Genomic DNA, 27,067 nt, shown 5'->3' on the forward strand with positions numbered 1-27,067 from the left:
CCGGGGTGTTCTCTTAAAGGGCCAGCCCGCGCGGCGCGCGAGGGGGTGGGGAAGGGGCGGGGGGAGCGCGGCGCGCGGCGCGGCCGGGACGGCCGGGGAGCCCCCCAATCCCGCGCCGATGAGGATGATGAATACATGGCAAAGTTTTTTTGGCCCCGGCGAGGGGTGTCAGATTGAGCGCTCTGTGCGCATGTGCGAAGGTGTCCAAACTGACAATGCTGGGGCGATGAAGATAGTGTGCGGCCGCTTCTGGACTCAGGGAGCAGGAGCGGGGCTCCGCGCGCCGGCACCATGCGATCCAAGGCGAGGGCGCGGAAGCTAGCCAAAAGTAAGTCTCCCGGCCCCGCCGCGCCGCGCCCCCGGCCCGGGGCGCGGGGCCCGGCGGCCGGGCCAGGGGTGCGCGTCGGGGCGCGGCCGGCGCGCCCGGGGCTCCCGGCCCCCCGAGTCGGCGGCGCGGCGCTGGGGCTGCTCCGCCTCGCGCGCCCCGGGGCGGCCGGGCCGGGCGCGGGGCTGGGGCGCCGGGGCGCGCGCTCCCCGAAGGCGCCGGCCCCCTCCCCGCCGAACCCCCTCCCCCCCCTCGCCCGGCGCTGGGGCCCGGGAACCCGAGGCGCGCGGTGGGGGCCGGGGAGGGGGGCGGGGGGAGGGCCGGCGGCGGCGGGGAGCAAAAAGCGAAAGTTAACGAAAAGTTGACGACAGGGGACGGCAACTTTTCCTCGCGGCTCGCGCGCCCGCGCCGCGCTCCCTCCCCGAGGGGCTCCGGGTCCCGCCCGGGTCCTATCCCGGGCTCGTGGAATAGTGGGCGCTAGAGCACCGCCGTGGGCGCCCGCGGCCGGCCCGGAGCGGGGGACCCCGGGCCGGGAGGGGGCGGAGGAGGGGGCGCGGGCCGGCGCCCCCCGGCTCCCGGGGCGCGGCCACTTGGGGAGCAAAATGGAGACGCTTCCCGGGGCTCGGAGCCGCGGCCGCGAAGTTCACTCCCGACCGGCGCCCCGCGCGGCGCAGGGCGCTGCTCCCGGACCGCGCCGCCCGCGCCGTGCCCCGCGCGGGGCAGGAGGGTCCCCCCGGGCCGCCCGCCGCCCGCGCCCGCGCCCGCGGCCCCCCCCGCGCCCGTGCACCGCGAGGCCGGAGGGGACAGCGCTGCCCCGGCGAGACCGCCCGGCCCGGGCCTTACTTTCTCTTTCGCTCCGGCTCCGGCTGCGCCCCGGGCTCCGCGCGCTCGGCCCCGCCGCCTCCGGGTCCTCGCCTCCGGGTGGCCGCCGCCCGGGGCCGCCCGTGCGCCCTCCGCGCCCCAGCCGGGGCGCCACCGGCCGCCAGGCCCCGGGCCCGGGAGGCGGGCAGGTGGGGCAGCGGCGCCGCGAGGCCGGAGAGCGCGGCTCCCGCAGCCCCGGCCCGGCCCGGCTGCAGCGAAGCGGCGAGCGCCGCGCGCGGGGTGGGACCCGCGCCTCCCGCCCCCGCCGCCCCGCGCCGCCCGCGGGCGGAAAGGCCGCCCGGCCGCTGCCCCGGGCCCCCGCGCGCCCCCGCCCCGCGCCGCGCGCTCTCCGCGCCGACCCGCCCGGCCAGGCCTCGCCGGCCGCGCGCGGCCCGACCCCCAGCGTGAGCCTGGCGGGCACGGCACTCGCGACAGTTTTCGGAAGCGGCTCCGTGCTCGGGTTCGGTTCTGGCCCAGCTCGGCGGGGCAGCGGCTCCCAGGGAAAAGCAGCTCCCAGCTCGTGCAGGGCGCCCCCGGACCCCGAGGCTGCCGCCGGGGCCCTGCTGGAAGCGCCCCGTCCCAGCCGGCGCCTCGGCCCGGGCTCCCGGCCTCCGCCTCCCCTGGCCGCCCGGCCTCCCTCGACCTCTGGCCCCTCTTGGCGCGGACAAGGCCCCCATTTCTCTGCTGGCTCCGCGGTTACGGGGCTACCTGCCTCCCTGTGGGCGTGGGGGGTGTGCGGTTCCTGTGCGTGTTGGGGTCTGTGTGCGTCTGCCCCGGGCCCACTGGAGAGGCTCAGCCCTAGGCTGCTGGCCACCTGGGTCAGGCTCTCTCCGAGGAAGGGCCCACAGCTGGAGCGGGAAGGTGGAAGGTGGCCGCCTTTTCCTGGCCTTCGCTGTAAGCGAGAGGCGCCCGGAAACCTCCCAGGCCCGGCAGGCAGGCAGGCAGGCAGGCAGGCAGTCTGTCTGGCCGCCGCTCTGGTTCTCAGCGCTCGGCCTGCTCCACCCCAGCAGGTGGGGAAGGCTGCCATTCAGGTCCTTAGCAAGGCCTGACCCTTGCTAAGGACCTAGGAAGCTGCCTGCCCCTGTCCCTCAGCCTAGCCCGAGGCCCGGGAACATGACCAGGGCTTGGGCCGTGCGCAGCTCCTCTTTACGTGGGAGTCCTTGGTGAGAAAAAGCCCCTGAGCAGATCTGTCAGGCTTGGGCCCAGCTGGAGCCCGCGCCAGGGCCGGCACTGGGAAACCCTCCCTCTCGGGCTCCAGTAGCTGGGACAGCTGCCCCGAGCCACCCCCAAGAAGGTGGCCCAGGCGGGCACAGAAATGTGGCCGCTCCTCCCTCCCCGACACGGAGCACGGGGCTCACTGAGGAATTTAATTCCAGTGGACAATATTTTAAGCAGATGTGGACGTCCCCGGGGACCTGACTCCATTACCTGGCTCTGAGGCCGAGGGCAGCTGCCCTGCCTCCGAGAGAACCTCCCCCTTCAGGCCACATCCCAGCCAGGGTCAGGGGCTGGGTCTGAGGGGAGAGGTCACGGTTGCCAGGCCAGTGTGCGGGGCTGGGCTGTGCCTGCAGCCATGTGCTGGGCAGGGAAGGACGGCCAGGCCAGGTCAGTGGGCGTGCTCCCTGACACAGAGCTTCGGGGGGGCTGCGTCTGTGTTTTTCCAGGACCCGGGGTCAGTGGGCCTGCCTACTGGCTGAGCCGGTAGCACCTTGGGGGGCCCCACTGGGGACCCTGAGCTGAGCTTTCCAAGGGCAGAGGCGAATGGGGTGTCCAGGCTGGGGCTGCAGTTCAGCTGCTGGTAAACCCCCCCCCCCCCCCCAATCTGCGTCTTGGAGGCAGGGAGCAGAGCGAGGACAGGAAGGGTCCAGGCTTCCCTCGCAGACCCGGGCGCTGTTGGCCAGGGAAATGGGACTGTCCCGCTCTCCTTTTAAGACCGAAATGCCCCACAAAAGCTCTATGTTTCCGCTTCTGTCGTGGGCAGGTGGGGGGGGGGGGGCCGGCACAGCCAGTGCCTCCCACCCGACCTCTGGGCAGGGAAGGATGGCCAGAGCCAGTGCCAGCCAGGGCCTGGTCCGCGTGGAGGTGACGGATGCCGGGACCCTAGACGCAGCTGTGGGGATGCTGTCCTCGGAGTGGCCGCCGCCCAGCCCCTGGGCTGGGTGGGGGCCGCTGCCCCCCCTAAAGGAGCACTTGGTGCGTCTCCCGCGGGCGAGGTGATGTGTGTGCGACACGTTGGGAGGACCGGGCCGGGGGCTGAGTCCCAGCCTGCTCCCCGTCCGCCCGAAACAGGCCTGGCTGCGCCCTGCCGGCCCTGCCCGTCTCCCTCCCTCAGGCAGGGTAGGTCGGTGGGTCCGCCCGGCCACCGGTCCTCTCCCGGGAGCCAGGACGGCGGCGGCCTCCTGTTGTTTGGCCGCCTGGAAGGGCCAGGGCGCCAGCGAGCGACCGGCGGGAGTGGAGCCGCTGCCCCGCTTCGGGCGAAAACGCGGAGGCCGAGGCGGAGGGGCGGGTGCCGGGCCCGCGGCCAAGGCCAGGTGCCCCGCGGGCGCACAGGCCCGCGGGCTCCCACTTCGCCCTGGGCTGGCGGGTGTGCCGTGGCCGGAGGGCTGCAGGGGGAGGGCGGGGGCTGCCAAGTCCAGTCCGTGGAGCAAGCTGCGGGCAGCCTCCCTCTGGACGGGCACCGCTGCTTCCCGGGGTCCCCGGGCGCAGAAGCCGCCGGCCGCCCGCCGCTCCTCTGGCAGAGCAGGTACAGGCTGGGCCCCGGCGGCCGGCTCCGTGCACCCTGCGTCCCCCTCTGGGCAGAGCGTGGGGCGGGGGACCTGGTCCCGGTTTCTGGGAGAGGCCAGGTGCAGGCGGTGGGGCCAGGGTGGGGGCTCCCCCACGGGGCCCCTAGGGGAGGGGGGCCGCTCTCTGGGCCACTTTGGGCGCGATTAGCCCTCTGTTTTATTCAATTAGGAGGCAATTAGAGATCCTCGGGGGGCTGGGGCTGGTGATTAAGGTGACGCATAATTAGAGTTTCAACAAAAATTATCCAGGATTAAAAATCTTTGGAGGAATTTCGTTTAAAAATTTCAAAGAGCGCTCAATACAATTTATCAGGTTGTGAATCAAACCCGGGGAACGTCTTGGGCGCGATGGCTCCTGTCGCCGGGGCGAAAGGACAAGGGCCCGGCGGCCAGGGCGCCGTCCCGGTGACAGAGAAGCTGCCCGCAGCGCACGGAGCCCCGCGCCTCGCGGCGGGTGCGGGGCGCGCGGGGGGCTCCATGCGGGCGCGGGGCCTGGGAGCCCGGGAGCCCAGGAGCCCCGGGCCCGGCGGGCGCAGCGGCCCCCGGTTCCCCGCGCTCAAAGTTACCGCGACTACGGAGCGAGCCGAGGCCCGTGGGCACCGCAGGTTCCCGGCGGCGGCTGCGCCCGGGCGCCCTTGACCCGAGACCCGGGAGCGCAGAGCCCTCCTCCTGGGCCCGGGTCTGGCCCCCAAGGGTCTTTGCCTCTTAACTTCCTGGACAGACAGGTTCTGCGCCCCTGAACCCCAACTCTTGACCCCGGCCTAGACTCCGCGGGTGGCAGACCCGGAGCCTATTTGCAGTCACTGCGGGGACCCATGTGCAGAGAGACCCGCGGGTGGGGAGCCTGAGTCTAAATTGGGGGCAGTGAAGGGAGGGGGGCATGGTTCCGGGGTGGGGGGACCGAGGTGGAGGGTGGGCTCAGGCTTTCCGGAACCGGCCCCGCCTCCCTGGGCCCCAGCCCGGCTGGCACAGCTTCGGGGAGGTGGCTCCCGGGGGCCCTGCGCCTTCGCTCCACACACCTGTCTGCTGGGGAGGCCGAGAGCCAGAGGCAGCCTGAGCCCCTGCCCCTGCCCCTCGCCCGTGGCTTTAGAGGCTTCGGTGGCCCACGTGGGAGACGTGGCCCCCATTCCCCCTCCCCTGACCCTGAGAAGGGCACAGTGTGGGTAGCTGGCACCGCTTGTAGGTGCCAAGAGACCCAAGGCACAGACATGGAGCGGTCGGGTAGCCCTCGCAGGTCGCACAGCCAGTTACAGCCGAAACTGATGTCACTTAAAGAAAGCCCTCCTGGGTTTCTTAGCCAGCACCCCCTCCCCCAGCGGCAGACTGCAGGTATTTCCGCGGGATTTATTTTTAATGTGTTCGGCTTCCAGCGTTTTCCCGAGGCCGGCGTTCAGCTTGTGACAGGTCTGTTCTTAAAAAGCAGATAAGACATCAGTGTGCTCACCGCCTGGGCACCCGGCCTCCCCGGGCTGGGCTCTTCCTTCCCCCAGGTCTGGGCTGCCCGGAGGCCTGTCCCCCTCGGCAGGGCCACCACCACCTCTCCAGGCCTAGCTCTGCCTGTCCTCTCCCAGGGACAGGTGCAGAGGAGTGGGAAGTGCTGACCACTTGCCCGAAACCCCTCCCCTCCTGTGCCTTTGCCTGAGCAAGTGCAGGAGGTGTAGGAATGGATTGCTCGCCCTCCCACCCTCCCACCCCCAACCCAAACCTGGAGGCAAGTAATCCCGGCCGCTGGCCCGCCCTCGGCAGTCAGAGAGAGATGGACCTGAGAGGGGGAAGAGGGGGGACTAGAGCTGTGGTCACCCGTCCAGCCTGGACCCACCGCTGATCCTCAAGTCCAGGCACCTCCTAGGCTACAGCCAGGGCCAGGGCGGCCTTTCGGGCTCGCTCTTGTGGGCCCAGGGCAGTGGAGACGTGGCCTCTTCTCCGCTCTGACCACAGTGCTCTCGGGGCTTCACGGTCAAGTCCTCCGTGGTCTGGAGGTGCCCCGGCTGCCCGCCTCGTCGGCCTCTCCCGAGACTGAGGGCTGATGCCCCGGAGCTCACAGATAGGAGCACCGTGCCCCGAGATACATATTTGTTTAATAGTTAACATTCTGGGCAGAAAAAGGGAGGGAAGTCAGATTCTGGTGAAGGCTTTGCTTATTTTATATCCACTATAACTATTTATGTCCATGAAAATTGGCTTAATTATATCAATGGAATGTTTCTTTTTCAATTCTGTGTGCAATTAGTCCATCTTGCCGGCTGCAATTTATTTTAATAAAAAAATAAACCGGTGGTGTGTTCAGTTCTTCGTCCCCCGGGGACAAATGCGATTGGTGTGTTTAATTTCATTAACTACAATGCGGCCTACTGGAAAAATGTATAAAATCAGCTTTATGCAGCTTAAACACTGGCATTTGAAACAAATCATTATTGCATTAGCTGTCACACTGGTAATTCTAGAATCTAAGGAAAAAAATATATTATGGCTGTTTTTATAACCCTTTGCAAATGCACTGTTAAAATAATTTATAATCATTTGAAAACGTGGCTGGGTCCTGGTGAATATTTCATCTCCTCTAACGGAGGCTCCGTGTTATCCGCACACATTTCACATCCTGACGCCTGTGCCGTTCCAACCCCGAACCCCCATCTTTCAGGGCAGACACGGGGGAGGCTGTCTTCGCACAACCCCGGTGAGCCTGGGTCCCATTTTCACTCTGGCCCGACTCTGTCCTTGAGCTGGACCCTCTGGTGCAGTGTCTGAGGCGTCTGAAATACACCTGGGGTCGGCGGGGACCCGAGAGGCTGGTGCTGAGGGGCCCTGAGTGCGCCCAGCTTTCCCTCTGGCCCTCGGGTGGGAGGGGGCTCCGTAAACACGCAGGGCCTTCCCGGCCTGGGGGCAGAGCCTCCCATAGCCGGTGTTCCCTGGCCCAGCCTGGGGACCTGAGCAGCCTCCTTTGCTGTGCTCAACTCTGCTCCCCGGGCCCGGCTTGGGGAAGCCAGAGAGCCAGCGACCAACACCTGCTTTCTGAGTGCGCCCCGAGGATGCTGCAGGATCACCCCGGTTAGGAACCCACGAGACACGCTGCTCCTCGGGTGGGTGTGAGCCTGCAGCCCGCATGCCGGGGAGGGCGGTTTGGAGGGTGTGCCCCCGCGTGTGTGTTGGGATCAGCTTCATCCGCCAAGGCCCCGGCCTAGCCTGAGCTGACTGTGGCCCGTGAGGCAGGGGATGGAGGTGCTGGCTCCTCACTCCCCCGGGATGTGGCTGGAGACGGTTAGCGGGGCCCGCGGGGAGGGGGTGCCGGGCATAGCGCAGTCCGGCTCCTTGTTCTGAGACGTGCCGTGGGGAGACCAGAGTTGCGCTGCTGAAGCCCCTGCAGGGAGGCTGCTGGCCTGTCCCCGCTGTGGAGGTGGACAGGGAACCCTTCTGCTGTGAAGGGGCCCAGCCTCCGTCCCTGCTGCGGCTGTGCCAGTGCAGGCACCTTGGGGGGCTTCTAGGGGCTGTACCCCCATCTCCACCCCCAGGTAGTGCCCACGCCACGAACAGGAAGCAGAGCCCTCCATGGCTTGGTCGGAGGCCCGGGACCAGGGCTGCTGTTTTACCAGCAGGTCTCCCCAGGGGTTTCCTAGGGGACTCCCAGAAATGTCCTTGGTCATTTGTGGCCGAATGAAGGACTATCCCTTTGCCCGGCCTCTTAGCCTCCTGACTCACCTGGATAGATTTCAGTAGGACCTGAGTTTCTCCCTTTGACCCACGGATTTCAATGCTCGGTGATGGTGGGACACTGGGTGGCTCACTGTCTTTGGGCCTGAAGCTCCCTCCTGCTTCCCAGGGGGGCGGCCGGGGGTGGCCGGACAGGGAGCTCCCTGGCTCTGAGGACCAGGCCCTGCTGGCGTGACCTCCCCGTGCCCAGGGTGGGTCCTTGGGCCTGTGGTTTGCTTTCCATTTGATGAGCTGCCGAGTCGAGAAAGACGCGACCTTGTCTCCTTCCTACCTTAGAAGGAGTAGCAAAGCTGAACGCTTCGTGCAGGTATCATGTCCTGGCCCTGGGTGCCCTGGGCGCGGCTCTCCAGGCCTCCTGTGGGCCCCTGCCGTGGCCCTCACGTGGGACCGCTTTTGCGCCGACGTTGCCCCTGTGCGCCACACTGCTGGGTCCCCGTGCCACGGCCACCAGCGGCCCCTGCGAAGCCAGGGAGAGGGAGGCGTTTGGGAGGACTGGGTGAGTTGTAGCTCGGTTGGCGTGTTGCCGCGTGTGAACACGTGAGTGTTGGAGTCTCGTGCACTTCCACTGCCCACCTCCCGCAGGGACGACCACGTGAAGGGTCTGGAAGGTCCAGCATAGTGTTTGCTGAGTGTCTTGCCCAGAAGGTGAGGGCCCGGGGCAGGGGCGGGGGCTCAGAATGGCAGGTGCTTCAGCTCCAGTCAGCTTAGGGCGTTCACCTGACTCGCTGCTTCTCCGGACTTGGAACCGGGTTTCAGTTTTGTGTCCTTGGCCTTCGTGGGAACCTGCTTTGTGGGCCTCAGCCTCCCGAACTTGACCTCCATGGGGGCCATCAGGGGGCCCTGCGAGGGCCGTTCAGGCCGGGAGGGGGGCACAGACCACCAGCCATGTTCTGGCTGCAGCTGCCCGGCTTCAGCATCATAAAACCCTGCCACTCACGCTGTGCCAGCTCGGCAAAGGGCCCTGGATCCCTACTGGATGGCTCACACGATCCTTAGCTCGGGATGTCATTTTCACACTGGGGAGGCAGGTCTCCGGTTGGTTTCGGCCCCTCCGACCTGCAGCCAGGTGCTCGCCGAGCTCAAAGGCCAGTCAGTGGCTCCCTCCTGCCGCCTCCCTGGCCCATCAGCTACGCGGGGCCTTTTCCATGCTGACATCTGTCTCCAGGGTTTAAACAGCTGTTGGCATCTGCCAGCTCCTTCTTATCAGAGGCCTCCCTGTTCCCGCAGGGCTTGGGGGTCATCTGTTGCTGGGGCGGATGGAGTCCATCTGTCCCTTCGTCTCTGCCCCTGGAGCCCAGCGCGTCATCCGTGGGCCTACTGTGCGTGGGGCCCTGAGACATGGCCAGTGTGGTGGGTCTGGGGGTTTGCACATGCCCGAGAGAGCCTTTGACCCTCACTGACCAGCAGATGCCTCTCCTGGAGTCCGGGCCTCCGTGTTGTGTCCAAACTGTTGGGAAGGGAACAAAGCCAGACTCAGCCCAGCAGGCCCCTCAGCCTCAGCCCCTTGGGGGCAGCCAGCTCTCTGCACCCCTGGCCTGGCCCCGATGTTGGTGGGGGCGTCGCCAGACCCTCAACTAACTGCTTTATCTCAAATGAGAAAGGCCACGGGCGGGGGCGGGCGGGAGGAAGCTGGAGAGGAGGTCTGCCCCTCGCTGTCTCAGTTTCTATGACCCCCCCCCTTAAATCCAGTGGCTCAAACGCAGTCGTACCCCGGCCCCTCGGGCGGGCAGGGCACCGCCAACATTTCGGCCCAGGAAGAAGATGCCCGGGTGGACGCGTGAGGACTGGCACTGGGCATGCTGGGCGCCCCTTCCTGTGACACGGGCTAATCCGTGTCCGTGCTCTGAAGCTGGCGGCGTTACCCCGCGGACCCGCGGATTTACGTAATAACTTCACTGCCCCTCCCGCTTCCTGACCAGGGGAAGGGCCTGCGTTTCACACGCTCAGACCTTCGTATCGGCTCCCTGGGCTGTTACTCCCGCTTCAGAGAATTTAACGCAGACTGGGAACGGGGCTTGCTGGGGGGGCCCCCGGGCTCTGGGCACAGTGCTGGGCGTCAGTCCTCATCCCCCCCCCCGCAGTAGCTCAGGGGCCCCCCACTTCCTGGCACTTCTGTGCCCTCAGGCGACGCTTCCTCGTGAGGGTCCAGAATGAGGCCACTGCCCCAGAGGCCGAAAGTCCCCACACAGACGGTTCCTTCCTCAGTCCCCGGAAAGCGATCTCTCTGGGGTGGAGCCGACGGCCATTTCCAGCCCCCAAATTCAGAAGGGGCTGCTGGTCCCTCCTGACCCCACGTGCTGCCCGGCTGGCCCCGTCCTGAGCATGCAGGTGGCGTCAGGGTTCAATGCCGGGTGGCCCTGGGGCTGCTTCTGGGTGGAGGAGCCACCGTGGGGCTGGAGGAAGGAGCTTACGACCCACGGGGTGTCTCTGGCTCTGGAAATACTGAGCTGCTTTAGGCCACAGCGCCAGCTCGGGGCATGCCTGCCACTGTCCCCTTCCCTGCCACCTGCTTGACCCCCCCGGGGAGTCCTGGCTTTCCTTGCGGATGGACCCCGGCTCGGCTCTCGCTCCCGGAGACGCCGGTGCATTCCTGAGCGGCTTGAAAACGGGGAGTGTTCTGTGGGCCGGAGCCTACGCCGCTCGAGAGAAACACGGCCCTTCGCCCAGTCAGTGCGGCGGGATGGCTTCAGCGAGCGTGCAGGCGTGTCCACGTGTGTGCATGTGCTCTGCATGTTCTCACGGGTGTGTGCGTGCACGCTTGGGGCTTACGTCGGAGACTGACCCTCGGGCTTTTGCGTTTCGTCAGTGACATTCTCGGTCCCTGAACGCCGGTGCTTTTTGCGAAGGAGCCCCTTGGCCCCGCCGCCCCCCACACCGCCGGGCGGCCCGCGGCGCCTGAGCCCCGCCGCCCCGGGCCGTCTGCAGCTGGCCCTGCGGGGAGAAGAGACTGGAGTTCAAAGGTGGAGGGTGGGCGGCCCGCGAGCACTTTTCTGCACATTTGTGACCCCCGAGGAGAAACAAAGACGAGAGGGGCTGTTTAGATAATCCTGGGCCCAGCGCTCACATTTAGAAAAATCGGGCCCTCTTGAAAAATGACGGAATTATGCGGCCGGTGTCAGGTTGCGAGATAATGATGTGACTGTGTGCGAAAATATTAAATTGCAATAACACGCCTGTGAGTACCTCTCTGAATGAGGTATTCAGTTCCCGCCGGGGCCGCGCGTAGGGCTAGTGACGGACAGAACACAAATGCTGCCGGGGACGCCGGGGGTGCCAGCCGGGCTCCGTCCCTCGTCTGCCTCGCTTCTCTCCCCCGGCCCACCGGGCCGTCCTTTTATTTTGCGACACAGCCCGACTATGCAGCTGATTATTTATCTATCGCATTAGCGGGAGGAGACCCGTCGGGGACAGATCCGTTTTTCCCCCGGAAGTGGTTTGACTTGATTTTTTAAAACAAGACCCGCTCAGATATGTGGGGTGGCGTCCTCGCGTCTGTCAGCGTTCACTTCGTGACCCTGCCGGCTGGCCCCGTGTGGCTGTGGCACCTGCCTGCCCCAAGCGGCCCAACCGAAGGCAGACTTCGCTCGGCCGGCCAGCGCCCCTTCCGAGTGGCCCGTCACCGGGCCGGGGATTGGGGTCCGAGGCTCCTCCCGGGGCACGTGAAACCCAAGTGGCAACAAGTCACCCTGGGGCGGCGGGAGACTTCCACGGGGCCCACGGAGCCCTGGCGTCTCCGATGAGAAGCCGGGTGGCGGGATGGGGGTCCCAGCCCCCTGTACCCAGACTCTCGCCATGTTCAGGGAGCTCGTGGTGTGTGAGCACGCGTGTGTGTGCGTGTGTGTGTGTGTGTGAGCACGTGTGCCATGGAGGGGGTGGAGTTTTAGCGGCTGCACGTTTGGCCGAGTGTCCTTAGGAACAAAAGGGCTGGAAAAAACCAGTGGAAAGAAAGAGCCCTCAGAAATCAGGGGGCAGATCGCCGGCCCAAGGGGGGCTCTCGTTTCACGGCTCAGAATCAGAATCGCAAAGCGTGGGGGCCCCTGGTCTTAACTTTCCCTCCATCGGAGGTGTTAATCTTACCTTCCAAAGGTTAGATAAAGCAGCTCAAAGCTGCTGTGTGCTATTGAATCTCATCTGCTAATTAGGGCCGGGCTGCTGCGGGCCCATCTCGGCCGCCCCGCCGGTCCCCAGGCTGGCAGCCCGGATAAGGAATCTTTCTTTGCTCCAAGTTCTCTCTTTACCCCGGGTTTTAGGTTGCCTGCAATCCTGACAGACTACCCTCGTTCAAAGGGGAGGGGCGCGGATGACCACGGCGAGGGCGAGAAGCCCATTCGGCGGCCGGGCCCCGGCGGCCCCTCGGGAGTCCCCCTCTTTGACCCACAGACTCTGGCGCAGAGGGAGGGAGAGGCGAGCGGGGAAGAATGTGGCCTCGGGTTTTCTGACAAAGGGCTCCGGGTTCTTGACGGCCGGGTGGAATAATGCCTGGCCTCACCTGCGGGCCGGCGGTGGAGGGGCGCAGGGACGTGGCCGGCGGACGGCTCAGCGAGGCCTGCAGGGGGTTCTGAAGGGCGTTGGGGCCTCCGGGGCGGATCGGGGCCTCCTGGGAAAACGTGACCCCAGGCTGGCTCCCATCACGGGCCGTGATCACCAGCAAGCGGGCACAGCCTGGCCACAGGGCCCTTGCGGTGGGAGGCCACCTCAGGGCCAGTGTTACCCTGACTTCCCTCCTTGAAGCCTTTGACGCTCACAGAATTTATAAAAACAAAACCGAGCAAGACCCTCCCTCTCTCCCGGCCCACAGGCAGAGGCCCTCGGGGTGCGGGGTTGGCGGGCAGGGTGGCAGGTGATGGAGCCGAGCCCCCCGGCTGCTGGCCTGCACCCATGGGCTCTTGGTTCATACTCCCCAAATTCCAAGTGGGATGAGTGGCTCCATCACCTTAGCCAACCTTGGACCAAACCACAGGGACCTATGGGTCCCGCCTACCCAGTGAGTGTTGGCACCCTAGGTGGACGGCTCGCCTTTGGGCTCCTGTGTCACCTAACAAAGAGGGAAGGTGGCCAGGGAGTGTTGGGGAGCAGGGTGGAAGCCTAGGGCCCCCAAGGGGAGATTTTCTGCTCCCTGAGATCTTCAGGAGCAGGCAGTTCTCCTGCAGGTCCCTCAGAGCATCGCTAGGCCAGCTCGACTGGTGTCAGAGGGACCATGGCCCCACCTCAATCTGGGGTCACCCTTGGCCAAGGCTGAGACAGAGGGAGAGCTGCAGATAAGCAGGGACCTGAGAGGGCAGGACCTCATCTTGCTGAGGAGGCCCATGGCTGAGGGTGGAGATGGGGCCCCCAGGAAGCCTCCTTCACCCCTGTCGGGGCAGAGGTTGGGGGTCACACGCCAGCGCCCAGGCTCCCTGACCGTCCCACCTCTGCTGGGTCAGGACAGAGCAGGGCTGTTGGCCTCTGTCACGAGCTCCCTCCCAGGGACCCTCAGGCTGGCCCGCAGGGTGGGGGCCTTTATCCCCATGTGCGTCCAGCTCCGCCTCTGCTCCCTCCCAGCCATGGGAGCTGGGGCGGGCACCTCTACCCCCCTGTCCTGAGGGCACCCGGGGGTGGTCAGGACATAAAATGAAATCTGTGTGCAGTGGGGGTGAGCACCCGTGTAACCTGTTGTCCGCGGACCCCGCTTTCTCTCTCCTCTGCTCCAGGACAGGGTGCTCACCCTGGCCCCTTGCTCACCATTTCTGACGGGCTCGGATGGGACACGGGGAGAGGCTGGGCCTCAGGGAGAAGTGGTGGCTGGAGGGATGTACTGGGGGCGCTTGACCGCGGTGTGGTGATGGCTGTTGCTGTCTGTAGGACCGAGGCTGTCACTGTGAGCAGCTGTTTTGGGTTTCTGGAATTTTCTGGGACTTGGCTGAAGCAGATTTGCATGTGGCTGTGTAGCCTCCAGATTTAAAAGCTCGTGGGGACAATATTTTGATGAGAAGAGAGCAAGCAATTCAGAGCAACGTGGGTCCATCTTCTCAGGCCTGCACTGGCCGTGGGCACAGGTGCCCGTCCGAGGGGCTGCGCCCGCGCATGGAGGGCCGGTGGCTGTCCGGGGGCCCTGGGCGGTGTGTGGTCTGCGGTCTGGGTGGCACCTGCACTGGGTTCGGGCTCCACCCACTGGGGCCGGTGAGCTTCTGCCCAGCCCACCCTACAAGCACCAGCAACGGAGCCAGCCCTGGGCAGTGGGCCCTTCTGGGGTGTCTTGCTTAGTTTTGTTCAGGGGACTTGGGGGTGCCGAGTGGCAGGTCCCACAGCTGAAAGGGAAGCTGTTTCTCTTCGCCCTGTGGTTGTCCAGCTGCCATTCTGAGTGTCCTTGATGTCACCCAGGGGACATCTTAGGGCTCCCTCAGGGAACTACAGGATACTGGGGCTTCTGTAGCCAGTATATGCACGTGACACACACATCCACACAGGAGCACGTGCATGGGCACACTCTTACACATGTGTACATGTGTCACACACACACACACACAGTGCACACACATGCATGCCCATGCATGCACACATGTGAAAGTCACACACACACACAGTGCACACACATGCATGCCCATGCATGCACACATGTGAAAGTCACACACACACACACACAGTGCACACACATGCAGGCCCACACATGCACACATGTGAAAGTCACACATGCACACACACACATAGTGCACACGTATACACAGGGCAGTGTGTGTGTAACATGCATACACACATGTACACACATGTGCATACATGTGCAGGGTGCTCTGTGTACACACACGATGCCATGAACCACACTCTGGTTTTAGTGTTGGGTGACTGAGGAGACGGACGCACAGACAGGGCCGGAGCACATGTGAAGGGGACGGGGGCCCACGTTTGGGGAGCGGTCGCTGGGTCTCCTGGTCCCACAGGCTGTGGAGCGAGAGGGCAGGGAGCTGGGACAGCAGAGTCCAAGCCCGGCCAGGGGCTCCCTGGGGAGGAAGGGTCCAACGGGCCCTGGGTGTCAGCCAGCCTCCTGGGGTGGGCCAGCGCAGGCAGGACGGGCTGGATCTAGTGTCGTGCAGACCCAGGGGCCGGGCACGGGGTCCCGTCTGGCCCTTTCACAGGGACATTCGATCTGAACCCTGGGGCCCGGTAAGGAGATTCCTGAGTGGAGCTGCCCGGGATCAGAAGCGCTCGGCGCTGAGAAAGCACTCTGCACGGTCCTGGGCCCTGGCAGGAGGCCCTCCGTGGGATTATCTGCCCCCTGGGAGGCGTGGAATTCCGGGGGCCAGGGGCCACGCCGTATAGAGCTCACGGGGCCTCAGATAAAGCAGGCTGCTTTCTGCTACCACCGGCTGTCGCCGAAATTTGAGGTGCAGCCCCAGAGTGGAGGCCACTGGCCCAGGACACCTGAGCCCGAGAGGCACCGTCCTTTCTGCCCTTGCCGGTGGGAATTCGAGTCCAGGCCGAGTCCGCCGGTGCCTTACCTGGGGCTCCCGCCCGCCTCAGACACAAAGGGCAGCCTCTCGCTTCCCAGGCCGGGCTGCTCGGGGGTATCCTCCGTGAATCTCAGATGCCAGGCCCCGTGGACCCGACGGCACAGGGAGGGAGGTGGAGAGGCTGGTGGCTCCTGGTGCTGTTTTCGAGCTGCATTTGGGAGCTGGGGGTCCCTGGTTAGAGGCGCCAGGTGGGCCCGCATAGCTCCCGCTGCAGATGCCAGCTGCGGGCATTGGACTGCACTGAGCACCCAGGCCCTTTGTCCTGCTTGCTCCGTCCCCAGCTCACTTGAACGTTGGCCAGTGGACATGGGCATAGCTTACTGCTCTGGGGGCTGGTGCCCAGGACCTACCTCTGAGCCTCTCATATGTAATTCCAGGTGGCACCTGAGCACAAACCCCGTACGCTCAGGAGGCACTGCAGGCTTGAAGAGACAGATGTCACCCAGTCTTGGCGGGATTCTGCAGAGGACCCAAGGGTGACAGGGGTCTCCCCCTCTCTAGGTCAGAGTCATCCTGCAGCTCAAGGATGAAGCTCTTTCCTACTACCTAGCAGGGCCCGGGAGGAGCACAAATGTGTGGGGTTCAAGCGGCTGAGCTCAGCTCCAAACTGCTCTGGGCGGGGGAAGGGAGGAAGACCTGGTCCAGACCAGAAGCTGGACGGCCCCTTCAGGGACACAAGTGCGTCCTGACTCTGGGTCCAGGGGTGGCGTCTGCACCCTGTGTGACTGTTAGCATTGGGCAGCGTAGGTTTGGGGTTCAGACAGACCCCTACCAAATCCCGTCATCCGCAAGGGTTGTGACCCGGGCAACGCTCAGCCTCTGTGAGCCCAGCTTCGTGTCTAGGAAACGGGAAACCCATAACACTGGGCTGTGATGGGATCAAGAACAGGCCTGCCCTTCTCTCCTGGAAATCAGTGTCCGTTTCCGCTTCTACCTCACCACCTGGAGCCACGGTGGGGCCAAAGCAGGGGCCATGGCAGGGTCCTCTGGGTGCCTGGGGTGACTGCCTGGTTTGCAGGGCAGACAGCAGGGGCCCTTAGTCAAGATCTCCCCTAGGCCTGCAGGGACCCCGGAGGGCCCAGCTGTGGGACCTGGCCCAGGCTTGCTGTCCCCAAGCTTCCCCAGGCCCAGGAGAGTGTCTGGCTCTGGGAGCTGACACTCCGTACACGAGGGTTGACTCACGGCGGGCGGTCAGCTTCTCTGGAGCTCTGAGGCGGCCTGTGCCTGGCCACAGACCCGCTGGTCTGGGCACGGGCTCGGCACCTTCCTTAAGCTTAGCTCAGTGGGGCCTCTATGGGCCCCATTGAAGATCATGGCATCCTGGGGTGGTGGGACAGTCATCTGCCCCTGGGTCCCTTTTTCTTTGCCCACCTCAGCTCTCTTTCTTTCAGAGAGGACAGGTGGGGAAACCGAGGCACGCTCGGGGTGTGCTGGTGCACACGGGAGTCTTTATAAAGTATAAGTTGCTTGCCTGGCAAGGTGCATGGATAGGGCCTCAGAGCCGGGGCGGCCAGCCTGGACTCCAGGGTCACGAGTGCTGAACCCCGAGCTCAGTGTCCTTTCAGTCGGGAGTCATTGCCGTGGGTTGAGGGGTGCCTTGCACTTCCTGTCCAGGGTGGAGGGGCCACACCCAACAGGCTGCCTCCCCAGGGCCCCTGCCTCTGCCCCTGTCCCCCCTCTGAGCCTGGCTTCCCCCTGCCAGCCAGCTGCCTGACCTCCCTCCTCACTCTGCATTTTCACATGGACACTTTGTCCCCTTTGGGAGCAAGAGGACCAGGTGGGGACTCTGGGGGCCCATCTCCCTGGGCCTTGGCAGTGTTGGCTGGCACCTGTGAGTGCTGGGCCCGACCCGGGCAGAGCAGACCCTCCCATGGGGGCCAAAGGTGGTCTCAGCCACACTGCCTCTATCCTGTCACCACCTTTCAGAGCGATTTTATCTGCTGTGGAGGCTTCCTTTTGGAGATGACGAAGGATGCTTGGCTCACTCTGGGGCTTGCCATCTTTATTTATTTCTGTGAAGTATGATATTAAAGGGGCAAAAGATCTATAGAAATGTGGCCGGGATGGGAGACTTGGGGGAGAAACAGGAAGCTGCCTGACACCCCCAGGAGTGGGGCAGTGAGCCATGGGATCCCACACCCCACACACAGTGCCCGGCACCTCCAGTGAAAGCGGGGAAAATGAAAGGAAGACAGGGAAAGGCAGAGTCCGAGTGCAGGGGACTCTCGGGCCGAGTGTTTGCAGCGAGCCTGGGACCTGCCCCTGGGGGCCGCACGTGGCCGGGCCTCTCCTGGAAGCACCCCCGCTCCTTTGCAGGGGACGGGGAAGGGGTTGGCCAACCCCAGCGGCAGGTCAGAGGGCAGGTGTCTTTGGGCTACAGAAGACCAAGCCTCTAACCTACAGCAAAAAGACACACTGAGATCCCGGCTTCTGCTCTACCCTATGTTGCCGGGGGGCCCCAAAGCTGGGTGTGACCCCCACGCTCCACCGTCAAGGCTAGTCTGCCACTCCCGCCGCCCGGGAGCCCTGGCAGGGAACCACTGTCCACATCGGGGTCAGGTCAAGGGTCCTTCCATGTACTTGGCAGGCAACTCAACCCCAAATGAGGAAACTCACATTTTTTTGGGTTTATGGGAGGGAGTTTTTAGATCATAGGGACAGATTTAAACCATCTTTGATTTTTTTTGCAAACCATTCTTAGTTGAGGACGCCCAGCATGCCCCCCTTCCCGTGGCTGCTGTGAATCCAGCATTTCCAGACCATCGCCCAGAGGGGCCGGAGCTGGGCAGCCGCTGGGCCGCCTTTGGAGAAGCATTTCTGATTGTGTGTGCCTCTGTCTGGAGTCCTCTTTTCTCCTTTTTTTTTTTTTTTTTTTTTAAAAACAACCTTGAGATGCCTTTGGACGGAGCTCTGGCTGTTGACAAATCAATTTTCCGGGAAAGGAAGAGCGTTTCTGTGGGTGGCACGGGGTCGGGCCTCCCGCTCGGCCGAGGGCAGATTAGACTGAATTTCGCGGCGCGCTGTTTCCTCGGTCCCCCGCGACTCCCTGCTCTTTGGCCTTCACGCTGCACTCTTTCTGCCTCGTAAGGTTGTTTCTCTCGCCTTCGGAGGCCAGCCAGCAGCGGCGGCGATTTATGCGGTCTAAGCGCCCCGCAGGACCCCCCGTTCGCGCATCCCCCCGCTGCCCAGGGCCGCCCAGGCGGAGGGCGCGGCCGAGTCTCCGCGTGGAGGGGGCGGGAGAAGCCCTGGAGGCTTCGTCGCTTTGAGTCAGGGAGCTGGGGGCCCGAGTCACCGAGAGCAACCCAGGAACAATCACAACCCCCGAAGGCCTTTCCCAAGCGTGTTCTTATGTGTTTGAATAAACTTAAAGGTGGACCCGTGGTCGGGGCGGGAGCTGTGCGGGCGTGAAATGCGTTTATAGAGCAGCCTCCCCACCTTCCCCACTCCCCCCAAGGACTCCGGCCTGCGGGAATTTCACAGGCTGGCCCCACCGTGAATGGACAGAGGTGGCACCTCGGCCAGCATCGCCCCTGCCTGGAGAAGACAGGCGTGGACTCTGTGGCTCTTTGCACCCAGCTGCCTGCACAGAGGTATCGGCTGGGAGCTCATCGATCTCTGAGAGGCGTGGGGCCCCGGGCCTCCCCATCCTGCCCCGGCCCCTGCGAACCGAAGCTGCCTCCACCTGGGCCTGTGTCCTCCGTGGAGCCCGCTCACCTACTTGGAGCTGAAGGGGGTCTGCGAGCGCTCATTTGAGGCAGTAGGGTGGGCGGGAGCCCTCTGAGCACAGCGGCTGGTCCCTGCTCCGGTCCAGGGAAAATCAAATGTTCCCAGGCCATGAAATGCAGGCTGTTCAGCTGGCCTTTTTATGTGACGGAGTTTCCTCATTGGGACAGAAGTGCCCTTGCAGATGCCCTTTCTTGGGGTGCATTTGCTCCCCAAGCAGCGTGTTCCCAGGGCAGCCACCACCGCAGAGAAAACCTGAGGGAGCCGCATGTCTGCACTTGCCAGTTCCCCATGTTATTGTGTCTCCTCCAGGCCCAGCCTAATCAGATGCTTGTCCCCCAAACCCCAGTCTCTTCGCATGGGAGTCTCTTTTGAATTAGTGAAATAGGAACAGGTGCCTGTTGACTTGGCCACACCATCCCGTCAAACGGGGACCAGGCTAACCTGTGTGACTGTGACCCAGGCTCCAACCACTCCAGCCATTCACCCACCCACCCATCCATCATCCACCGTCCATCCATCCACCATCCATCCACTCATCCACCCATCCATCCATCCATCCATCCATCCATGCATCCATCTACCCATCCATCCATCCATCCATCCACCCACCATCCATCCATCCATCCATCCATCCATCCATCCATGCATCCATCTACCCATCCATCTACCCATCCATCCATCCATCCATCCATCCACCATCCATCCATCCATCCATCCATCCATCCATCCATCCATGCATCCATCTACCCATCCATCCATCCATCCGTCCATCCATCCATCCGTCCGTCCGTCCGTCCGTCCGTCCATCCATCCATCCATCCATCCATCCATCCATCCACCATCCATCCATCCACCCATCCATCATCCATCCATTTACCCATCACCCATTCATCTATCTACCCACCTGTCCATTCATCCACCCATCCACCCATCCATCATCCATCATTTGTTAGTGACTGTTACAGGGTGCCCACCTGCCTCTTCTGAAGTTCTGAGAAGCTCTATCCTGGCTCCATGTGCTCTTGGGCCAAGTGGGCAAGAGAGACAGAAATGTCCCGCAGACTAAAACCCGGAATTCAGAATGGAGAGGCTGCCCCTGTGTGGGGCAGACAGTCAGGAATCCAGACCTTGGACCAGACGGCCTGGGTTCAAATCCCAGCTCTGCCACCTCCCATGGGGATATCAGAGGCCCACCCCACCAGCCCCTGAGGGAACTGATAGGAGAAAGCAGATGAGTGTCCTGGCCTCTAGGAATAGCTCAAAAATGTCACTGTCACAGAGGGAACATTGGAGATCCAGGCTGTCCGGGGGCAACTTGGGTAGGGTGGAGTGACGCCGGGGGCTGTGGCCACCACGTTCCTAGAAGCTGCCTCTCTGCTCTGGATGGAGTCCAGAGGGGAGACCTTGCCTTGTGTTCATCCAGATATGGTCAGGGGGCTGTGGCACCCACTCTGCGCGGCTTCAGGGAGTGTCTCTGAGTCTGCCCAGGCTTGCCCAGTGTCAGAGACAGGGCTTAGGCTAGTCTGGTGTCAGGGGCAGGGCCCAGGCTAGCCCAGTGTGTCAGGGGCAGGGCCCAGGCTAGCCCAATGTGTTAGGGGCAGGGCCCAGGCTAGCCCAATGTGTTAGGGGCAGGGCCCAGGCTAGCCCGGTGTGTCAGGGGCAGGGCCCAGGCTAGCCCGGTGTGTCAGGGGCAGGGCCCAGGCTAGCCCGGTGTGTCAGGGGCAGGGCCCAGGCTAGCCCGGTGTCACAGGCAGACAGGCAGGAGCTGACATTTGCTCCGAGATTCAACAGGCAAATGTCGGCTCCCGCCTGAACCACAGCCGAGGAACTGTGGGTGCAGGCAGGCTCCACAGTGCAGGGAGGGGCATGAGTCCTGAGGGCCTGCCTGTGGCCCCCGTGCCCCCAGCTGAGAGCAGGTGTGATGAGGAAAGAGCTCTGGTGAATTCCCCCGAGTGCTGAGGATTTTACCAGGCCCGCGGGCATGTGGACTTCTGTGATTCTGTGGTCAGGCCGCTGTGTTCCAGGAAGTGCCAAACAGAAGTGGTGACTCTGGCCAGTGACCTTGGTCTGGGGAAAACAGTGGCCTCAGCCAGTGTGGTCTGTGGCTGTTGATGACCTAGAAATCGACAGCCGAGTGCTCTGGGTGGGAGGCCGGGCACCCTGCCGCCATGGAGCGCCGGGGAAGGGAAGTCACAGCGCCAGGGTCAGGAGCCATGGGGCACGTAGGTGGTGGCACCTGCGAGTGGGCGGCCTGGATCGGTGGGGGGGCCAGGGCAGTGCATACTTGAAGGTCCCCCCTGACTTTCTGCTTCCCTGTGATTCTTAAGCGTCTCTGGGGAGGCTGTGGACTTCTCAGAATGGAGCAACTTAAAGAGAAATCCACGTTAAGTAAATGGTGGGTTCCCAATCCCCCATCTCAGGGTCAGAATCCCTGGGTCAGAGGGCAGAGGGAGGTTTGGGCACACAGAGCAGTGTGGCGAGAAAGCAGGACCCCTTGCGGGCTCACTGCCAGGTTGGGGACCCTTTGGAGAGTGGCCGTCACTCCCACCGGGCCCTGTGAGCAGTGATGGGGAGGTGACTTTCACATTGGTGACCAAGAGAGCTTTCCACTTATAGTGTGACCAGCTGGCTTAGTGGAAAACACCGTGTCCCCCGAGCTCTGCTCTGGGGGGGAGGCCGCACCTTCCCCAGGGCCACTGCGGCCCTGCTTTTCCTGCTGGAGGGAGCGGGGCCCCCGGGGAAGCTCCGGCTTCCTGGAGTTGGCTGCCTGGGCCTTGCCAATGCGGTTGCCGTGGGGAGCCCAGGTTATGGGCCTGGTGCCCTGGGAGAATCCTGTGGGCCAGGAGGGGCTGGGGGCTTCCCTCTGGCTCTTCCCCTTGGCGGGTGGGGCTGGTGACCAGAGCCCATCTCGGGCGGCCTGGGGGATTTTCCATGCTGGCGGGACTAAGCCGGGATGGGATAAGGCTGGGGGCTGGGGCCAGCCTCGGGACCCCTCTGCCACTCCAGCCCCCCCCATCCCTGCTTTGCCATGCACAGGTGGCTGTCCTGTGGCTCTCCTGCCAGCCCAGGAGATGGTGACCCCGGGGTCCCAGGCTTGTCCTCAGTGGATGCTGGCAGTCAGCTTGGCCTGAATACCTGCGGCTGTCGAGGAGGGCGTCCCGCTCAGAAGACACTGGGCTCACCCTCCTCACCCTCTAGGGAAGAACAGAATAATCGAGGCTTCGGTGTGTTTACAGCAGTTTGGGGTGCAGCGAAGTGTGGAAGCTGGGCCTGAGTTTCCTGGTCACTGAGGCGGGGACAACACTGTCTGCCCCTTGCAGGGTCGCAGGGGGTGGGCCTTCCTGAGCCTGAGAGCTCACTGTCCCCCGGCCGGGGAGGGGAGAGGCAGGAAGACCTGGCGTTGGGAAGTATCCTGGTTAGTTCTGGAAGATGAAGTGAGGCCCTGAGGCTGGCCCGAGCCTCGGGGTGGGGGGCAGAGGCCCGGGCTCTGTGGGGTAGGATGCCCGTGGCCCTGCAGCTGCTCCGCTGCTAAGCATCTTGGTTCTGGGTCAGCAGCTGTGGGTTTGGGACAAAGCCTGGGTTCGGCCGCCTTGTCCAGGCAGCCCTCCGGGCCCCTGTGCCTGTGTGAGACTCCACGGGCCCTGCCGGTGCTGTGGGCAGCCTTGGGCTGGGCCAGGGAAGCTGGGTCCGTGCAGGGGGGTCTCCGCGGTGTTAGGGGTGACTCCTGGGAGTGCATTCGTCAGTTGGGGGCATGCAGGGTCGGCGCTGTGTGCTTAGAGTGTTCTTTGGGGAGCTAGGGGGCTGGGGCAGCCTCATATTATCCCCACTCTACTGACCACGGTTTAAAATCCAAGTCCCTTCCCCTGGGAGATTGGGCTTTGTGACAGGGACTTGTGTCAGCATGGAGCCCAGGTCAGGGGGAACGTCTCCCTCCCTCCCCTCTTGAAAGCCCCGGGAGCCTGCCGGATGCTCAGCCTGGGTTGGGTGGCTGGGACATCTCACCTGGGGGTGCTGGTGTGCTTGGAGCCCCTGGTAACACAGCCTGGACCCCGGGAGGACCGCAGCCTGGGCCACCGCCAGGGAAGGGCCTCCTACCCTCTCCGGACCTTCCTGAGGGTCTGCACAGGGGGGTTCATTCCTGCTGCGCCTCCAGCCTGGGACCACCCAGGCCTTGGGTCCTTTCTGTCATCTCCCACCCTGTGGGGCTGCCCAAGCCCCTGTCCCTGTCCCTGTCCCTGTCCCTGTCCCTGGCCAAGTTGGACCTGGAGCTGGGAAGGAATGAGGTCATCGGAGGGGGGCCCCCACAAGGAGAGGGCCTGTTTTTAGAACCCACACCTTAGGGCTGAGGCCAGAGCCACTTCCCAGCCCCGGCCCCAGCCCCCTTGGCTGCCTCTTCCTCTTTCGCCCCTCGGCACCTTCCCTGCCTGATCGGGCTCCGCAGTCCCACGGCTGCCATCACGCTGGGCCGTCCCGCGCGGGCAAGCCGGGAGGTGGCTGGCCCGGGCTGGTGAGCTTGGAGCGTCCGGAGCAGGTGGCTTTGCCCTGGCGCGGGGGTGGCGGTGAGTAGGCCGTCCCTTCCCTGGGAGAGCACGGGGCGGGTGTGCGCAGGGTCTGGCCTTCCTCGGTTTCCCCTTGCCCACCTGTCCTTGGAGCTCTGCTGAGGGTCACCTGGCAGTCACCCGGGGAGGTCCCACTGTCATCTCTGGGATCACTGGGGCCATTTGCTGATGACCTGGTGCTAAGTTTTCAATGGTGCCAGGGCCGTTCGCTCTGACCTCCTCCCACCTGACCCCACGCTCCGTCCCTCACTGTGGCCTTGGCACCTGCTGGGAGAGGAACAGCCGTGAGCCACACGTGGGCATGTGGGGTGTGGGTGTCTCTGGGGACTGTGAGGCTGGGCCAGGGTCAGAGATGACCCCCCACCCCCCGTTCCCGGTGAGGACCCAGCTGTTCAGAGAAGCAGCCTGCACTGCCAAGGTCATGAGAAAGGTCAAAGGTAGGGTGGTTGAGCCTCTGGATGAGCCCAAGGGGGAGGTTTGGCAAAGGTTGGATTCTGATGGGCCCTTCGTTGGCTGTGTGACCTCAGGTGGTTTCCTGACCTCTCTGGAGTGGTGTCTTCATCTGCAGGGGGTGTGAGGGTGCTCGCCAGCAGGGAGCAGAGGCATCTCCACGCCTCCTGGTGCCTAGTACACCGACCTCTAAATAATAATAATAATGACAAATAATTAATAGTAAGTGGCAAGGCTGCATCTTGGCATCCTGGTATCCCCATGGCGTTAACAACTTGGTAGGAGCTGGCAGGATCCAGCCACCTCACCATTGTCGTCCATGCACAATGGACATGATCTTGAAAATACCTGTGTTTCCTTCACGCCTCCTTCACACCTGCTTCCACCCCACAGACAGGGGCATCCCTGAAGCTCAGGGTCGCTTTCGGTTCATAAAGGGGTGCACCTCAGCTGAGATGGCGACGCTGAGTCACGCATAGTTGTCGCCTCCCCAAAGCAAGGCAGAGGGGCCCCCAGAGGGTCTTGGGTTGGGCAGGGGCCCTGCAGGTGTGGCCAGCCCTGTATGTGGGGGGGGGGCGTGTGCCCAGGAAATGGCCAAGCTCACCCCCTGGGCCCGCCGCCGCCTCATTTCCTCCCGTTTTCGGATGAACTAAAAGTCAGCCATCTGCGGGCGCTCACCATGTGCAGGGCACAGCCAGGATGCCCCCTGGACAGGAAAGACAAGCGAGGCCTGAACCTCAGCCTGGAGGGGCAGGAGGGTTTCGGGAGAGGGCCACGGGGGGGGGGGGGGGGCAGGCGATGTGCCCGTGAGTTTGATGCCCGCAGGGGTCATTTTAACGCCTCCTTCCTCTACTCAACACACTGTTTTTAGTCATAACCAGGTAAACGTCCATCATAATCATTGTTTTCTGAATTTGTTTCTTTAATTTTAAAACAAATGACCCTTCAAAGGGAAACTTGCACCTTCACTGAAGTTTACACTCATCAGGCAAACCCGCCAGCTCTATAGTCCGACTCTGTTTCTCCAGTTTAGACTTAAAGCTCCCAGCAGGTCCCCGCGGTCGGTCGGGTGTGGCCGGGGGGGGGGTCCGGCGGATGCAGACGGAAGGGACTCAGTTGCCCTCTCCTGCTTTGCTCGCTGTGGTCACGACTGACCTCGGTCTACGCTTTGAGCTCAGGGATCCCTGTAACCGCAGGGCCGGCGACAGCCCACCCCCAAAGTCCCAGCCATTGAACGAGCCCTCGCAGGGGTGTGCGTGGTGGGGCCACGTGTGTCCAGGAGGCAGAGGAGGGCTGAGTGGGAGCATCCTGTGTGTGCCGAGTGAACCGAGGGCAGACGTGGTAGCTGGGGTGAGGGGTGACAGTGAGCCAGGCCACCTGGGGTATGACAGGCCTGTCTGGACTGGACGAGTCCCTTCTGGAAGGAGGCTGTGGGGATGGGACGGTGGAAGGAGAAGGCCCGTGCGGCCCCCCAGGGCCTGGTTCTGAAAGACCCCAGGGCTTGTGGGTTGTGTGGGCTGGTTCCTGGGGACCGTGGATCAGGTGATGGGTGAGGGGAGCCGAGTCCGTGGGCCAACAAGAGACCTGTGACTACAAGAGACCTGTGCCTGGGCGCCTGGCACCCGGCGGGACTCGAGCAGCGAGCGGCCCAGGGAAGCGTCCGCTCCCGCTGCGCCTGCTCCGCCTCAGGGGTTGGCTATGCAGGGCGGTGACTGCCAGCCAGACCGCAGTGGCCCTCGGTGCCCTGCAGACCTGCACCGTCTTCCAGGTGCTGGGGAACCTCACAGGCGCCTCCTGCCCGGCGGGCGTCCACAAGCTGGGGAAGAGAATCGGGCAGCTCTTCTGGGGCGGGTCCTGAGGTCCCAGCTGCTGCCTGGACCCCCTATTCAACCCTGTGCTCTGAAAACATCCTTGTCACGTTCCCTCGAGGGGGAGACGCCCCAACCTGGGCTGTGAGGGCTCCTTGGTCAGTTCAGACGGGGAGGGAGGGAGGGATGCCTTGGCTGACCGAGGTCCGTGGACCTGCCTGGTGCTGGCCTTGGGGGGGGGGGAAGAGAGTGAATAAACGTCGTTCAGAAGGGGAGATGCCACGGGTGCCCCTGGCAGCTGGACCTGAGCCCCTTCGGGAGGTACAGATGGAGCCCAGGCTGTCCGAAGGGGAGGAGCCACTTCAAGGTGACCTCTGTCACTTGGCCACGTGCTGAGATTCTGGCCTGGGGACTCCGGGAGGGAGGGTGGGGAGCGTTGGCCTAGGGCAGCTTTAAAGGTCGGGGACCTAGACGGGGGTCCCGCCGGGCAGGGGGCCGCGCCGAGCTGGACCTGCTGCTCCGTCCCTGGCGGATGCGGTCAGAGCGGAAGCTGCTCCGCTAGACGCTGCCCACCCAGCCTGCGGGCGCGGGCGGGAGGACTGCGGGCGCCCCCCCTGCGGGCGGGGGGACGGGGGTTGTGCGGAGACGACCCCGCTTTCTCTCCCCCTCCTCCTCACCCCGACGCGCAAACCTCTTCGTGAGAGATAGTGGCTCCCGTCCAACGCTCCTCCGCTAATCAGCAGCCATCGTGGGAAAGGCCCGAGCTGAGGGCCGGAGGCAGCGCATTGTCTGGGGGAGATTAAAGCCCTGGAGCTGCATTGTCTGGGCCCCGGATAAATCTTCCTGCTGTCAGTCAGACGCTGAATTAAATCCCCTCGTTTCTGAAGGGGCTTATCTGTGCAGAATGGGCGGTCACACCGCAGCCCCCGGACGCCTCTGGGAGTGGCTGTCCCGGGCACCTTGAGCAGGAGCATCTGGGGAGGGGACACTGTGGCATCCATCCTGGCAGGAGAGTGGGTCCCACCTGAGGTCCCAGGTGCCCCGTGGGATGAGCTGTGGGGGTCCCTGACAAAGCAGGGAGGGGCCCAAGGAGGGTCCCTATGTTGCCAGGGCAGAGGGTGAGCCAGGGCAGGAGGGGAGCAGCGGGGAGTCCCCCGGGCAGTTCGAGGCCGAGCTGGAATTGATCCTGGGGATCCGGAACCTTCCAGAGAAACCATTGACCCCTGTCCCCTCCAAGGCCACACTTCCTTGGGTTAGACAGACTCGGGGCGGAGCCTGGGGCCGGGACGTGGTCCCCTAGGTAGCTGCCATCTGCCAAGCACAGCCCCCTGGGCGGCTGCCCGCTACCTCCACCTGCATCTCT

The 27,067-nt window shown here is 64.1% G+C and overlaps 1 protein-coding gene across 3 annotated transcripts in view; it reads left to right on the forward strand.

Moving 5' to 3' along the window:
• Positions 1-80: 80 nt before the first annotated feature.
• Positions 81-27,067, forward strand: part of PRDM16 (PR/SET domain 16) — a 266,029-nt gene continuing 239,042 nt past the window's right edge. For all 3 annotated transcript variants that reach the window (XM_087820071.1, XM_087820072.1, XM_087820073.1), the window contains exon 1: positions 81-328. In XM_087820071.1, the coding sequence (XP_087676197.1) occupies positions 292-328 (37 nt within the window). In that variant the 5' untranslated portion in view covers positions 81-291. The remainder of the gene's footprint in view (positions 329-27,067) is intronic.

This window comes from Miniopterus natalensis, chromosome 9 (genome assembly GCF_054644295.1).
Source record: "Miniopterus natalensis isolate mMinNat1 chromosome 9, mMinNat1.hap1, whole genome shotgun sequence".
NCBI classification, from domain to species: domain Eukaryota; kingdom Metazoa; phylum Chordata; class Mammalia; order Chiroptera; family Miniopteridae; genus Miniopterus; species Miniopterus natalensis.